This window comes from Mizuhopecten yessoensis, unplaced genomic scaffold (genome assembly GCF_002113885.1).
Source record: "Mizuhopecten yessoensis strain PY_sf001 unplaced genomic scaffold, ASM211388v2 scaffold6163, whole genome shotgun sequence".
Lineage (NCBI taxonomy): Eukaryota > Metazoa > Mollusca > Bivalvia > Pectinida > Pectinidae > Mizuhopecten > Mizuhopecten yessoensis.
Window position 1 is genome coordinate 117,547 of NW_018406412.1, and position 17,958 is coordinate 135,504.

A 17,958-nucleotide genomic window follows, 5' to 3' on the forward strand; every position below is an offset into this window, starting at 1 on the left:
ACAGTAACAGGGTAATATAAGTACAGTTAAAGGATAATATAAGAACAGTTACAAGGTAATATAAATACAGTTACAGGGTAATATAAATACAGTTACAGGGTAATATAAATACAATTACAGGGTAATATAAGTACAGGTACAGGATAATATAAGTACAGTTACAGGGATATATAAGTACTGTTACAGGGTAATATAAGTACAGTTACAGGGTAATATAAGTACAGTTACAGGGTAATATAAGTACAGTTACAGGGTAATATAACTACAGTTAAAGGATAATATAAGTACTGTTACAGGGTAATATAAGTACAGTTACTGGGTAATATAAATACAGTTGCTGGTTAATATAAGTACAGTTACAGGGTAATATAAGTACAGTTACAGGGTAATATAAATACAGTTGCTGGTTAATATAAGTGCATTCATAGGTTGATATAAGTACAGTTACATGGTAATGTAAGTACAATTAAAGGGTAATATAAGTATTGTGACAGGGTTATACAACTACATTTATAGGTTGATATAAATACAGTTACAGGGTAATAAAAGTACAGATATAGGGAAATATAAGTACAATTATAGGGTAATTTTTTGTTTGTAGGTTGTTTTTACACGATTAACACATTTTGGCGAAAATAAAATGAGAATATATCATGTATGTGAAATGCTTTTATTTTTGCAATGCGACAATCTGAATCTTTTGAGACATACGTGAACAAGTGGCTCAAAGCATCTGATACGGATATTGTTTACCTTTATCAAGCGCCAGTGTGTATGTGTGTGTATATGTGCTTTTGTCGTTTTTAAGTACGTACAATGTAAAATGTCTTGAAAAACGACTCCTGGTATATACTCGGCCTTTCACTAAACTCGAATACATTGGCCCATTACGTCTCATACCACCCTTTTTTGATAATAATGACGTGGAACGCATTAATGAATATTTACTGAGAGTAATGTCCAAAAAAAGTTTAGAAGGCTCCATTAATTCTACGAGGAAAAAAATCAAAATATTCACTTTTCTTATTTAGAATTTTTAAACAGATCTGTATCACACTTTTTTCTTCTTTTCTTCAGAATAGAGTGAACAGTATGGAATGTTAAAGACATAGCTGGTGAAGTCGCTATTGTGAAAGATTCAGGTACGTATATTAAAAATATAAACGTACATGCCAAGCGGACATAATCGTAGGTTAATACAATAGGCAGCGAAATATGTTTCTCATTTCAAAGGCTACGGTTGTTGTGTTTGTGCCGTTTCGCTATTTCGTCTTTTCGCCCCGTAAAGACAAGCTTAGTAACGTTTAATCGTCGTTGTGCCGTCTTTTATGGGGAAACAAAACAACGAGAATTAAGATTGGTAAATTCTCGTTTTTTCGAGACGAAAAGACAAAACTACGAGAGTTTCCACGTAGGTTTGCTGATTAACGTCTTATGGGGAAAGAAGACGAAACGTACAAAGGCACATGTGATGTGATGTACGTCATCTGTCGTTAATTAGGCCTTACACGTATATACCAGCCTTACATACATATTTGTATAGTATAGCTATTTACTAATTGCTGTGTATCCCAGGGTATTCATTGTTATATATTTGTATATTATAGTTATTGATAAAGGTATTACAACTCATTGTGGTCAGTATACTATTCATCGATATTATGGCTAGGGAATATCAGCTCTTCTCAAAAATGTCTGTCTGATTTATTCCTTCCGTCTTTTTGGTAAATAATCGCATTACTGTTTTGTCGCCAATGTCCTTAGAACGTTTGGGGTGGTATTCTGTATGTTTATTATCCCCAAATTTCACCGAAACGGGGGATATTAATTTGGGTTTGTTCGTCTGTCAGTCTGTCTGTCTGTCTGTCTGTCTGTCTGTCACGCTTCGTTTCCGTGCAATAACTGCAACAAAAGTTAATTGATTTTCTTCAAAATTGGTAACGGGGTTAAAAGCCTTAAGGGCTCAGCCTAGTTCGATGACCACTTTCAGCGGTCCCCATTTGGCGGAGTTATGACCCCTTGAATAACGAAAAACGTCATTATATACCTACATGTTCATTAAAAAATTTAGCATCTGTATAAGTTTTTTTTCCCTTCGAGTTTCAAGCTATACATTGTGTCTCAACAGCACGATACTCACATGTTTAAACCTAACCTCATTAATGTTTACCTACAATATGTCCTGCAAGCGGGGGATATGAATTCCACGAATTTGTTTATTTTTATTATCTTTGAACATTATAAACTGTAACAAGGATATGATTACCCGTTATTATTATATCAATATAAATAATGTACCGGAAAGCATAGGTGTAACACAATATTGATCTATTACGGACTTTTGTTGAGGTGAATGTGATGTTATACATGTATGAACCTGAAAAAAGTGATATTAACCGAGATGAAGCGATATTAAACGAATTTAGGTCAATATCACTTTTCAGATTCATATGATACATAATCAGCGAAATTTAAGCAATTTATTGTCAAAGAAAATATAAGTAAACAAAATGGGATGTAAACAGATTATCAAGAAAAAGAGCTGCATTTTCTAAACATACTAATATTGAGTCAAGATCACATATCAACTTTAAAAGATGTGCATCGATTAGGTTGCCTTACAACCGTCAGCTGTAGGGAATTTCCCTTTAGTTCAGCGGTAGAGTATCGGGCTGGAGAGCCATGGGTCGCGGGTCGAGCCCCAATGACGGAACTATCTTCATCACTATTCCTCGTCCTACTACACAACAGCTTCCACGTGATTGTGATTCAACTAATGAGAAAGTATAGGGAAATGATATCATCTAATATATTAGCATTCGGCGACACGTCGTTATATTTTGTATTATTGTTTGAAGTATCCTGATGTGTCAAAAGGCTTGTTTAACGTGACAATACAAGTAAACCGGTACTGTAAGGCGAGATCTCGTCGACTGTAAGGCGAGATCTCGTTGACTGTAATACAAGATCTCGTTGACTGTAAGACGAGATCTCGAGAGGATATCCGACACTGCGGAGTAAGTACACTAGGGTTGTTACACTCATTGGAGTGAAGTGATCCTCAAAGGACATATTTCTATCGTCAAGGTCAAGGTGAAACAGACGCAGCATTTGATATAAAGCTCTGCTCTGAATGTGAAACCGATAGATCAACTTTTTGACTCGTTTTCTTTGTATCTTCTCATAAACATCTTCGTGTTTTGTGGTAATTAGACTCAATGAAATAAAATATTTTTTGAGAGAAAACGAGATATATGTTTCAAAGGAAATAATCTTATCAATGAGTGACTAATAGTTTTAAAAAAACCTTTACACTTTAAAATAACATTAATAGGATAGGCGCCCTTGTGTGGTACAAGTCTAGACAAAGGAATCAGACCTCGAGCAGGCTCTGCGTGCCAAGTTTTGGCTTGGTTTGTTTGTGTTTATACTCATGAACACATATAGTCATTTAAGGACGTTTCGGGTTTTGTTGTTGGGGAAAACCGGACTACCCGAACAAAAAAAAAACCAATTTCTAATCATATTTACTCACTGTTGATCGACTCACGGAAATAAACAATTATTGAACATACTTATATTAATTACTGTGAAGGTCAAATATACTGATTTTATTTGAAAGTATCAGTATATATATATATATATATTTACATTTGCCCCCGCAACGTCCCATTACAACAGTGTTAGAGTGCAAGTGTAATTATATAGGCTATAATTACAACTGCTCGACTATAATTACAACTGCCTGTTTCAGGTGTAGGAATATGTAAACAAACAAAATGGCCGCCTGAAATGTATTTTGAGGCAGGGCAAATGGTCTTTGTAGGAATATGTCTTAAAAAAGAAAAATATGTAAATATAAAAAATACCTGGTTGTCTGGATGTAATTATTGTTGATATAATTACAGTTGTCAAATTTTCGGAGCGATCCGCTCCTTTATCAAGACACAGTGAAGCAGAACAGTTACATGTACATATACATAATATTACAAGAAGATAGAACTGATATACTTTAATTGAAAATATAGCTTTTATATAAAACCAGAGACGTATAATATGTATTTATACGTCTCTGATAAAACCAATAGTCCCCTCGGCTAAAGACAGCCGAAGGCAGCAATTAAGCTGAGAGCATCGTGGACAAGGAACGCTGATAGTTTAAATCTCAGAACGCTCGCTGGCTCTGCTCTATAGCGATGAAACACAACGACGACCCGCCAAATGATATCCAAAATCGGAGAAGAATATAATATATATTATACGTATACCTTCTTGTCGACGCTCATTTCTACCTCCCGACTGTATTTTTGTAAAATTTGTCTTTACATGTCTCATATTTCATGTCGGTAATAGCACATGCCTTCTTAAAATGTTTGCAAAAATATATTTCTAATTCGTGTCAATGTGACGTTATACAGGTGTCATATTGATTTTTAAACAATGTCAATTATTTTAAATGTTCTAAGCGACTGACGAATCGAATTTTAATCGTTTGTATTAATCCGATTTCAGATAGGAATTTATTGTCGTGTAATATTTTTACTTGTAAGTATTTTTTTTAAAATCTAAATGTAATTGGTTATTTACTGCGCTAACAAATACAAAGCATCTGTGTTAAGTCCGGTTAGGTTATTTTGACGTTAATTTAATTTAAATTAATCATGTATATTTTTATATATACATATAATATATGTTTAGTTATTTGAAAAGTATTAATATATGTATCTCTAATCTCATGCATTTTTCACTTAACGCCTGATTTTGAAAATAAAATAGATTTATTTAAAGCGCTAAGCTGCTAAAGACCCACTTGAGCTATTAATATGTGTATAGTTTTGTTTCGGTGCAAATACTGAAAACAACATGTAAGCTTTAATCTTAAATTCCAATTTCTTTTCTTGAATAGTATTGTTGGAACAAAATTAATGAAATATTAAAGTTGTCATTTAAGGTAAACGAATATGAAATATGAAATTCAAACATAGGTTAATTTTATTTTCAAAAATTACAACATTACTTAATTTTATCTTCAATAGCATTAAAGGCGTTAAAGATATTTTTATATTTTACTCAGCGAAGCTAACAAGGCTTTTTATTCTACTCCGTCATACTTTTAAATATCAAAGGTATTTTAAAGGTCATATTGACTTGCCTGACGCGGGTCGTTACTGTCATTTGTTGATTATAAACAGGATAAATGTCCGTAGACTAATAAATTTAAATAAAACACACAATGATTTATCTGTTTTTTCCGATCAAGCTATTAAATTCGAATTTTATATATCTTTACAATGGTTGAGACATATTAGACTATGTGTATTTACAAATACGAATATGTTTTACATGTATAATAAATAAATGTTAAATGACCTTACTGAAACAACTTAAATCATGCCTGAGGTTTGAATTAGAGTTAAGGATGTATGCTACCTTACCAACCGTACCAAGTTAATTTGCGAAAGAGTTAAGGATATATGCTATCTAATAATACCTGCGATTTGTGTCAGAAGTAAAATATACCTACCTTGTTATTGATGTCAGAGTTAAGAAAATATGCTACCTTAACTTCAGATGTTTTTAATTGATGTTAGATTTAAGGATATATGCTACCTAAACAATAGATGTTTTATATTGTGTCAGAGTTAAAGATATCATGCTTCCTTAACAACAGATGTTTTAATTGATGTTTGAGTTAAGGATATATGCTACCTTAGCTACAGATATTTTTAATTGATGTTTGAGTTAAGGATATATGCTACCTAAACTACAGATGTTTTTAATTGATGTTAGAGTTGCGGATATATGCTACCTTAACTACAAATGTATTTAATTGATGTTAGCGTTAAGGATATATGCTACCTTAACTACAGATGTATTTAATTGATGTTAGATTAAGGATATTTGCTACCTTAACTACGGATGTTTTGATTGATGTTAGAGTTGCGGATATATGCTACCTTAACTACAAATCCATTTAATTGATGTTAGCGTTAAGGATATATGCTACCTTAACTACAGATGTATTTAATTGATGTTAGATTAAGGATATTTGCTACCTTCACTACGGATGTTTTGATTGATGTTAGAGTTAAGGATATATGCTACCTTAGCTACAGATGTTTTTAATTGATGTTAGAGTTAAGGATATATACTACCTTAACTACAGATGTTTTTAATTGATTTTAGAGTTAAGGATATATGCTACCTTAACTACGGATGTTTTGATTGATGTTAGAGTTAAGGCTATATGCTACCTTAACTACATATGGTTTTTTTTAATTGATGTTAGAGTTAAGGATATATGCTACCTTAAGAACAGATGTTTTTTAATTGATAATAGAGTTAAGGATATATGCTACCTTAACTACAGATGTTTTAGTTGATGTTAGAGTTAATGTTACATTCTGTGTTAATTTAGTTATATATTCTTTATCATTTATTTAGTTATTCCGTCTTTCCTTTATCCTAAAATGTAAGATAACTTTTTAATCCTTTAATAGATAAAAGCAAAGTTCATCTTATAATTTTAAATAACGATAAAATAATAACGACCGTAGAAATATCTTTCAAATAATCCGACTCCTTTGTCTCTGACTATCGTATTGAGGAAGTAAAATATAGTGCTGAAGGACTTGGGGCGTCATGTGTCATTTTTGGCCTTTTCAACATTTCAACTTGAATTTATTTGCCAATTTCTGTTATAAACATCATATTGGTTGATTGGGGCTAACTTTCTTGATGTAGATTTTTTCCAATGCGCATGCGTAGATGCCCTTCCATGGCAACGAACTGCGTTGCTATGCAGAAATAGCCAAAATATGGTGTTTTTTGACAGTTAACATGCAGAAATGAAAGCCTCCGCATGTGACAAACAAACATTCCTTTCTACGAATGAACACTGGTATAACAATGTTTTCGTACGTCAAATATTTATTTGTTTGTTGCATGCGGAGGCTTTCAAAAATTGAAGAGCGTTTAGTTAATTTCCTTCAAAATGACCAATTTTCAACGAAACAGCGCACAACAGACGATATTACCACATTATATCATGAAAATGCGCGTTTATGTCTCTCTTGGTAATGTCATATCTCCTAAACCAGTTGTCGAATGAATTTGAAATTTCATATTTGCGTACTTCATTTATTCCATATTATAAATTTAACAACTAACCCTAAATCCCCGATGAGGCCGTAACTAACCCTGAACTCCCCTAGTCCTTTGAGTGCACACTTGAAATTTGAATTGGTGCTGTTAGCCACTAAAAGTGTCTGACTCATAATTTTGCACATACAAAAAGGAAGAAAATCGTAACCCTCATTGAGGGGGGTGGGGGTAGAAAAACACTCTTTAGTATTAATGAATCTAAATTCTATCCTAACCATCAATTATATTTAATTAGGAAATATTCACTAATTGACCAATCAGAAGCAAGAATAATATGTTCTTTTTGAAAAAAATACACATATATCCACAGGGAACATTGTAGAAGTCAAATTGAATTTGATTAAGATAAGACCGCGAGATCTGCTCCATAACCACTCGGCTGAATCCTTACCCCCGGGGGCAGACCGATATCGATGGCAGTGTTGTAATTTATTCTCCAATAAAGCCTTTACATGCACTTTAATTTCTTCTGGGAGAGGACATTGGGATTTGGCAAAGGTTATTAGCACACACAAAAAAACCACATAAAAAACAGTGTGGAAACAGCTTGAAAATATTGTAAATGTACAATACAGTACTTTAGAGATGTGATTATCAGGATGTATGTTTTTCGAGATAAACGTTGGAAAAATTCGGATAAACAAAGTCATTTTCGGGCTCATACCAAGTCCAAATGAAGAACACTATAGCGTTTGAAGTGCGATCCCGTACGCGTACAATTATGAGAGGGGAAATAAACCTTCCCCAGCTGTTTTCAGGGAACATTCTCCATATTATTTGCCGTATGATTTTTAAAGTGAATTAATATTCGGAACCCCTCGCTTTTTACCCTCCGTTATACTTTCTCTGTTCGACACTGCTAAAAGTGCATTACATGCAAAATCCCTCGAAGTTTCCCCTGCAATGATTTCTCTACTCGACATTGCTGAAAGTGAACTTTTTTTTTTTTTTTTATATAAATTTTAATCCCTCAGCATTTTGATATTCTCATTTCCATAGATCTTTGACATATGCATATGCGAATATTCAGTGGTTGTTGGAGGCTGTCAGGGTTGAGGAGCCATGGGATTAGCCCCCCGAACAATAAAGTGTCCACACGTAGGTGGTCTTTCACTATTCGTACACATTACATTCAATAGCTACGTTTATACATGTGTTATATATATATAAACCCAGCCTGAATGCACAATGATTTTTGCAATGTATTATATGTAGATGTTTTCTCTGTCTTGGTATTGTTTGTGACGTCACTATGCTTGTTTATTTATGACGTCACTAAAATTGTTGACTATACAAATATTGATGACGTCATGTAACCAACGGTGATAAATAAACATCAATCCGCCTGAAGAAGCCCTAGAAGGCAGAAAGGCCTAGCGGACGATCTGAAAAATGTGTTTTTATTCTATATATACATGTATATATATAAATATTAATCCCGTAACAGTAAATATTATATAGTTATATTAAGTTTGTAAGTTGTCCCCGCGCATGCATGTATCAGCCACCCCAAAACTGTATCCGCCACGGCTGCGTCATGTCCCTGTAAAGTCTTTTACTTCGCATCCGGACAATAATGGGGACGTCCATTACCTACATGCACGCGGTATATTACTGTTTATTGTGAACTTATATACGAAATCCCTCGCTGATTATCCTCCGTTATATTTCTCAGTTCGACACTGCTTAAAGTGAATTACATTCGGAATTCCTTGCTGTTTACTCTCAGTTTTCATTTAGCAGTTCGACACTTGCTTAAAGTGAATAACATTCAGAATTTCTTGCTGTTTACCCTCCATTATATTTTCTCTTTCGGCACTGCTGAAATAAAATTAAAATTCAACTTCCGTTATAATTTCTCTGTAGGGCCATGCTAAAGTGTGCTAAAACCATTGAATTCCATATAATTATTTAAGCACGAATCTGTCTTAAATCACCTATCAGTTTGTATGTATTAAATTATTTCTACAACACTACCAAAATGCACGAACACTCCATATACCTTTAGATTTCAGTTTTTTTTACAGTACTATACAAAGGAAATATTTGGTAATATCATGAAATTACTTTGAACTGACATACATTTTCATTTTATTTTTGCAGGTCGATCTTCAAAGTAGGTCGGCTACAGTTCCATTGTTAAAGACGTCAAAGTCGCAAATGAAACCATTTCAGTATACAAATACCAGAGAACGCTGTTCACGAGCATTACAGACGTGACTTGAGCTAAAAAAATCATAATGTCGCTCGACCAAAAGCTCATCGCTCTTAATGATGACGTCACAAGAGCATTACTTCCGGTCATCATAATCATCGCCTGCCTAATGGTCATCGGTTTTATCGGAAATCCTATGGTCATGTATTTTTACGGATGTCGAATGAAGACTACGCCATCTTACATGTTCATCGTTACTCTCGCCATCTTTGATATGATTTCGTGTACAATATCAATGCCATTTGAAATATACGAGCTTTGCCATTTCTACACATTTGACAGTCCGGAAGCTTGTCGCACTCTCCGTTTCATTAATTACTTTGCGAGTATTGCTTCCGGTGCAACCCTTATCGCAATAGCGGTTGACAGATATCGCAAAATTTGCAAGCCCTTTGACAAACAAATTTCTGTCAAACTTGCAAAGGTCATAATTGTGCTTGTGATTGTATTTTCTGCAATGACATCATGGCCGAGTTTAGTGTTCTACACCGTGGTCCCTGTAAACATAACTGAAGACCCCGAACTTGTGGGGTTCGACTGTACGACAAGACGGGATGAGGATTTCAAAAGGTACATAACAGTATATAACCTAATTTTGTTTCCTATTTTCATCATTTCAATTATTGTTCTGATCGTTCTCTACTCCCTTGTTGGTAAACAGCTATTTAATTTAAAGAACTTCCGGTTTTACGCATCAAAGAGAAGCCCATTGTCGCCGACAAAATCCAACAAAAGCGAGGCTATGACGATGTCGATTAGTTTGCCATCTCCATACAAACATGACAGCAAGGGAGATAACTATAACGTTAAAACCAGTAGACCGTTGTCTCTCTCACCAACAGATCTGGAATCCGACATTAACCGAAAAAATACGGGAACTAACGGAGATCTTGAATTTACTGACATTTCTGCTCCGAAAGAATCCGAAAGAAAACGAGCGGAAACAAAGATTAGTTTTGATGCCACCTCTTCACCTTCGTCTGATACGACGGACAACAGTGGAGCGTCGATATCAAGAACGAAACATTCCACTTCCGGCTCTACGAAAGACAAGAAACTTACCGCACAGAACATAAACACCAAGCGATACACAATTATTACTTTATCGATAAGTATCGCTTTCGTTCTGAGTTTTCTCCCCTATCTGAGTCTCGTCACTTGGCGGACTTTGGCGAGCGATTACGAACCAAATCTGCTCTCAGAGTCCGCCATGGTAGCGTTTCAGCTCTTCCTGCGCTCTTTTCTTATTAGCAGCGCAAGTAATCCCGTCATTTACGGGTTTCTTAATACGGAGTTCAAGGCCATGGTTCTGAGAGCGCTGCGAAGAGTATGTTGTTTCTGTTGTATGAGGAAAGAAACCCGGGATATCTCGAGGTCGGAATTGAGCGGCCACACCGGATCTACGTAATCAAACGGGACTTCAGATTTCTCCGATTTTGATTTTCAAAACCAAGCGGACACAGAATCAAACATTTGTATGGTGCCGTCTTAACGGTTTCTTTTGTTATAATAACACAGGTCTATAGCAAAACAAAACGCAAATTATTTTGTCTTAAGGATCCATGTCCCACTGTACTCTGTTTTTTTCTATATACAGTAACCTCCCCATACCTTCCGTTCGGATATAACTGTACCACAGTTGGACCAGAATGCTTCCGTTGAGCAGTTACCTCAATCGATTAGAACGATAGTATAACAATCTGAAGTCCTTGGTTCGATTCCCGGTCGAGCCTATTGAATGTTTACACTTGGAGCACTGTTGTTAATGTTATTTTGTTCATTTCATCTATATCATTTTTCACAATAGTCCCGTATGGTATGGTTTTCTTTTTAAAAATCATTCATCAAAGGCATAGTTTTACCGGAAAAAACAGTTTCCAATATCAAGTACAATCTTTGGGCAGTGGTAAGGGGATCCTTAACTTTCTTCCTTGTTAGGGCCGAAGATAGTCTCGTTCAACCAGACTCATATTGTCTTCGTAAACTACGCCGAACAGATAATTTCAAAGTGACCAAGCAGCTGATTGAACGAGACTAGAGTTGACATAGTCGAACGCATCTTAAATCAAAGTCATACATACCATATGTTGTTTGCAGTATTTGCATTTATTATGATGTGCAACTTGACAACTACTACCCATAGCTGATTGATTACTCGTTTCTCTCGGTCTTGAGGAGAACCCCAAGTTGGAATAATTACTGACTTTTTTCTTTTCCCTTTTTCTTGTTTCAAATTTAATGAAATTTAAAAAAAAAAAATAAAAAAATAAAAAAAAAAATATCCGAATATTTCAAAGAAAGGAAAAAAGGACAAGCAGATAACAAACCGAAGAGTACCGTTCAGGAGTTGAAAATGCACGAGGTGTTCTAAGTTTCATGGCATTGACCCTTGACATTTAGCAATTTCTGAAGTTAAACAGAAGTTTAGAGAGTCAAAACACATGTACGAAAGTACTAGGCCCGTGTTCGTGAAACCTTGCTCATGCTCAAACTCAGATTTTGTGCTCAAGTCCAATTTGTTTTTCCCGTTGATAAATTGATAAAAAAATATATTTTGTCAATGATCTGGAAGATTTTTGGAAAGACTTTGTGCCGAATTCCGTTTCATGTTTAAACTTGGCTCTGTGTCCTGATTTAAGCCAGTAACAAACAAAAAAAGATTTGGGCACAGAATCTATGCTTGAGCACGAGAACGTTTTCATGAATATGGGCCCTGTCCTTTGAAACCTGAGTGTCAAAGCACGTCTTGAGGTTTCAAATTTTTTTACATGTACAAGAGTCTACTGAAAGCTTTGCTCTGGTACCGTGTACCAATTCGACAAAAACGAAATCTAATGCATCATGGGAATGAATTACAAATGCATTATTCAAACTCGGAAGATGATAGAAGCTGTGTTGATTGAGTATCTAGAAATTGGCATCAACATAAGTTATGCATAGTGTAATCGTTTTTACTAAATTCTTAGATCTGTAAAGCTACCTTTCTGTGTTACAACATTACACCATGGTATGTATTGAGATGAAGGCAGCTTGATATATTCATAGCATCATTGTATGACGTCAATCTATGACGTCATAATGAATTAAACCTGAAAAAGATTCGATTTCAAAACACATTTCATTAACTTTTGTTTTACATGTAACTATCATTATGTACGTAATTGTTTTTATATAACTAAACAAAAATCAAAAATTGAAATAATGTTGATTTTGGCAAATCTTCAGCTGACATATTTTTCATTATGAAGTATTATTTTCAATCCTGTATAGAAAATTAAAAAAAATGGTTTAAATGTACGTTTTTTTAAATAGTTTGAATTTTGTGTATGTGTGTGTGTTTGTGTGTGTTCCCATCATTGAAACGTTTACATATTGTGCATGCCTGTTTGTAAATTACTTTTATTTCTAAACGTCATTACAGATAATGTTTTACTCACGGATCATGGTATGATGAATTTGATTTTATATTGAATAGAATGTTGTATCTGAATAAGACTGAACTGGACAACTATATCAGAGATATCTGGCTCCGTCTTACTGAATGTTCGTTGGCTTCAGGCGTTTGCTTGAGATAGATAATATTTAAGCGTTGATTTTTTCTTCATTCCAATAATGCTTTCCCATGGGAAAAGTTAAGGTAGTAACATATATGAAATTTGTACCTGTTAATATTTAATTTTCTATTTAATTTTTTATTTCGTGAAAGCGTGATTTAGCCTTATGACATACACGTCCTCCAAAAAGTGGTTTGATAGTGTGTACCTTTCGCAAGTTGTCAATGTTAAGATGGTCTTTCGGCGCTCAGAAATCGGTTTTCTCTGATTGGTTGAAAAACATTCTGACATGACCTTTTTGTTTTAATGAAAATTATTAATTTGAATTGATTTTTTTCTTTATTATTCATCATGCAGGTTAATCGAAGCTTAATCATCCATATGAAAGGTTATTTATTAATGACAAAGATTAACCATTTATAACGAAGTTAAATCATCCATAACGTCGGTTACATTGTATTCATCCATGACGACAGTTTAATCATCCATAACGGCGGTTAATCATCCTTGATGACGATTAGTCATACATGACGTCGGCTTATCATCCATTATGACGGTTAACCATCCATAACGACGGTTTATCATCCATAACGACGGTTAATCATCCATTACGACGGTTAATCATCCATGACGACAGTTTAATAATCCATAACGGTGGTTAATCATCCTTGACGACGATTAGTCATACATGACGTCGGTTTATCATCCATTATGACGGATAATCATCCATAACGACGGTTTATCAACCATAACGACGGTTAATCATCCATTACGACGGTTAATCATCCATGACGACAGTTTAATCATCCATAACGGCGGTTAATCATCCTTGACGACGATTAGTCATCCAAGACGTCGATTTATCATCCATTACGACGGTATATCATCCATTACGACGGTTAATCATCCATAACGACGGTTATTCATCAATAACGATGGTTAATAATCGATAACGACGGTTGAAAATTCATAACGGCAGTAAGTCATTCATAACGAAGTTAAATCATGCATATCGACGGTTTAATAATCTATAACGGCGTTTAATCATCCGTATTGACGGTTAATCATTCATAACGGCGGTAAGTCATTCATAATGAAGTTAAATCGTGCATAACGACGGTTCATTTTTCAAAACGAAGTGCAGTCATCCATAACGTGCATTAATCATACTTAAATGTACGAGGAGCACAATCCTCCTCGTTTGTCATTGTACAGTAAAACTTCGATACAATGCCACTGTTTATCACCATACAGCAAAACAGTCGATAAAATGACGTTCCCTTCCGTTATACAGTAAAACTACAATGCAGCTGAATCATTTCCTTTCTTCCTTTGCAATCTCGATTATCACAAACTTTTCACGTTTCACTTTCATTTTGTATCTAATCCTTCTTTTATCTCTCTTCTCAAAATTTCAACAATCCCCTTCATAATGCTGAACAAATGTTGGCAAAACAGTGGCAATATCTAACTTTATATAATGTTGTTTTAATATTTTTATTTAAAACTATATTTTATAGACATTTTTTTGATGAACGATAGAATGTGTACAATTATGTATACATAGATTTTTGAAATGAAAAATATATATATTTTCGATATGTTTATTGAATTTAGAAACTTTTGAGTTAATCAATGTGTTTGTACGTTGATATATATAATTTATACATTCATATAAGAATTGAACGGCATTTTCTTCAATTTCATATAGGCATGAATATTGAAAAAATGCCGTTTAGTCCTTATATTTTTTATTTTTTTGGGTAATTATGGACCTAAATTCAGACATTCCCTGGTATATTCAATATTGAAGTGTCTGTGTCGTCATTGCAAAAAGATTCCTCGAAAGGTCTTACGTCACCAAAATGTTTGCTTCTCATAGTTGTCTAATGTTATTTCGAGGCGAGAGGAAAAACCTTGAAAATGACGCTGATCAAATTGCGTTCACAGCTCATTAACGCAATTTCTATTGGTAATGCGTATAGAGGAACTTGCAGTGGAAATGTAAATATATATAATTCATATGTTAATGTCTGTCTAAACCGGACCAAGTATAAACGGAAAACCTGTATAAACCAGATGTCACATAGATCTATCTGAATCCATTTCGACTATAAATAACATTGTTAGTTGTACCTATATACTGTAAAACTGGAAATTCTTGCGGATGGAAATATTCGCGTTGTTACTCTTCAACTGAAAGCGATTTTGAAATGTTCGCGTATTTACAAAAAAAAATATCCAAAAAAATCCAAAGTACTTGTGATGGTTAAATATAAAACAAAAAAGTACGAACCTATATTAAAATATAATCTATATATAAATGTTTTTGTTAGTGGATGTCTGCGCTAAATTCTCAATGCAAAAAAGAAAATCATTTCCAAAACGCAAAAAATCCCACTTTTACCGATTGGAATATATTATTTAACCAGGACCCGTATTCATGAAACCGTTCTCATGCTAAAGAATGTATTTTGTGCTCGAGGGTTATATTTTGAATTGCTTATAAATTAATAAAAAATATTGATTTTGCCAAGTATGGAAAACAATTTAAAGAAACTTAAAGCCGAATAATGAGTTCAATGTTTTACCTTTGACATTTTGATCGTTTGACATGATTTAAGTGATTTACAATCAAGACGATTTGAGCACAGAATCCATGCTTGAGCATGAGAACGGTTTCATAAACACGACCTGATCTTCAAACAGGTCACACAATTTACTTGTCTTTGTAAGTTGATGCTGTCTATTTATTCAAACCAGATATATTTGTCCCTTTAACATTTTATTTACACATGTTGTTTTTCACTGTTAGCTGCATTTTAACAGAACCAAAAAATGAATTATTTAATTTGATACGTGAAAAAAATGTTGGTGTATCTTACTCATTGTAACATGTATAAGTTGACTACGATGATGATATTTGTACAGGGGAGAGAACTGGGTCTGTATTCATGAAACCATTCTCATGCTCAAGCATGGAGTTTGTGCTCAACTAACTGTAACACACTAACTACATAACACAACCAAGAAATCAAATCTAAACATTTAAAATAGTATTCTGCTTCAAGTTTATCACAAATTGGTAAACATCATTGAACAATATGTAATGTGTGATTAATTTATCAGCACGGTTTCGTGAATACGGGCCAAGGTCACCAACAGTCTGTATAACGTCATGTTCAATATCTCAATTAATGCTGCACATAGTTATATTTTACAAAAGTGCTTTGAATAAATGTGCTATTTGCGATGTTTATATGTGTTAATAAGTAAATATGACGTTGTGTTTCATGGTTTTAAGACGACTTCCGCAATTTGTGTTGTTTTTTTTCCTCAAAAGGGGAAGTGTGCAGAAAAGATTATTTTTTTCTGGCAAAGTTTGTGTGAGGAATTTAATTTCGCGGCCTGTACGAAGCGCCACAACAAAACCGCTCATAAAAACGTATATGATTTTTACAGCTCCTGTTGGATGCTTCACTAAAACCTCGATATAATGCCACTCAATTTGTCCTCTCTCTCACGATATTGACGTTGTAGTTTTTCAATGTCCTTTTTTCTTTGAAACATAAATAATATACTTTTTGCGCGATATATCGTCAAATTCCTTTATACTGCCAATTTTCCAGACCAAATGGTGGCAGTATAACGAGGTTTAATTGTTTATTGTACAATTTTTGATCGTGTCCTCCAAGAATTTTTAATGCAGATGGTGTCTTTTGCTAAATAAACGTTGTGGAATTTTTTCTTTTTGGTATTCGTTTTCCTTCCAACTGAAAAAAATAAACAAATGACGGACAAAAAAATGCACTGGAAAAAATGAGAACAAGAAAAGGAAAGGGATATTGTTAAATGATTTAAACTTTATTTATTTTACAACAATCATGAAATAAGTTATTACAACTTGTTTTAATCACTCTTGTTAGCCCGGATGTTAGAGCGCGGAGGGTCTTAATGTGGGAGGAAACCCGAAGAAAACCCACGTAGACGGGCAGTCTAGGGGTCCCATACCTTTTCAGGACCGATCAGAGAATCGAATCCCGGCTGTCTTGGTGAAAGTCGAGTGCGCTGTCCACTGCACCACCTGGCCATTGGATATTGTTTTTATTGCGTCATGGTCAATTTGTTTTTTTTATGGAGGCGCAGTAGTCTAGTGGTAGGACGCCGGGCTGGTGACCGAAGGGTTGCGGGTTCGAGTCACGGCACGGCGCTGTGTTGTATCTTTGAGCAAGATACTTTACTCCGCTTGTTCCCAGCCTACTCAGCTGTAAATGAGTACGTGGTTGGGTGGTGCTAGAATTGTTGAATGCTAGCTGTTAGCGCCGAAATGGCAGCACCGGCTGTATGCTCCCCAGGGAGCTGGGAAAGATATTGGCTGGTTGCAAAGACTCTATAACCACGGATAGTAATTTGTGAACCGCTTTGAGACGACTTACGAACGAGGTTGTGATAAAGCGGTAAATATGTAATTTAAGCACATTTCTCGTCTCGGGACCTGAGTCACCTTTGGTGTTTTGTTAAGTCCTGAGCTATGAACTTGTATCCGAGCATTTGAAAAGAGCAACAATCAGTTAAAATGTTAATTTTCAGGTGTTTTTTTTTTTTTTCAAAAATGTTTTAGTCAGATTTCCCGCTTAGATTAATTATTGATCGGTTTCAACGCTTTTCCAAAAAAATAAATAAAAAAAATTGTAACTTTTTAGAAAAAAAGATCTAAGGTAATTTACAAACTTCTTGTAGCTTACAAGAGTATACCAGGTACTGTTTCGAAAAGGAATCGAAAACAAATACTTCATTTTTATATTTTGTATATAGTAATTCCTATGGTAGGAGTGGCGGTTCGCTTGTGAAACTCTATATTGTTGTTTTTAAGGAACAACTTGGAATTAATTAAAAATGTGACAATACGTACATAATTTATTGGTCGTTTCGTATTTCAAGGGAACCATTCGTTCTATATGTTTATGAAAAGAAGTTTTTGGCAAGGAGTACTTATCTGTAAAGCGTACCTTACCTTTAGTTATG

The 17,958-nt window shown here is 34.4% G+C and overlaps 1 protein-coding gene across 2 annotated transcripts in view; it reads left to right on the forward strand.

Moving 5' to 3' along the window:
- Positions 1-16,241, forward strand: part of LOC110451649 (gastrin/cholecystokinin type B receptor-like) — a 37,672-nt gene extending 21,431 nt beyond the window's left edge. For both annotated transcript variants that reach the window (XM_021499767.1, XM_021499768.1), the window contains exons 2-3: positions 1,078-1,142; positions 9,268-16,241. In XM_021499767.1, coding sequence (XP_021355442.1) covers positions 9,405-10,787 — 1,383 coding nt within the window. In that variant the 5' untranslated portion in view covers positions 1,078-1,142; positions 9,268-9,404 and the 3' untranslated portion in view covers positions 10,788-16,241. The remainder of the gene's footprint in view (positions 1-1,077; positions 1,143-9,267) is intronic.
- The last annotated feature ends 1,717 nt before the right edge of the window (positions 16,242-17,958 follow it).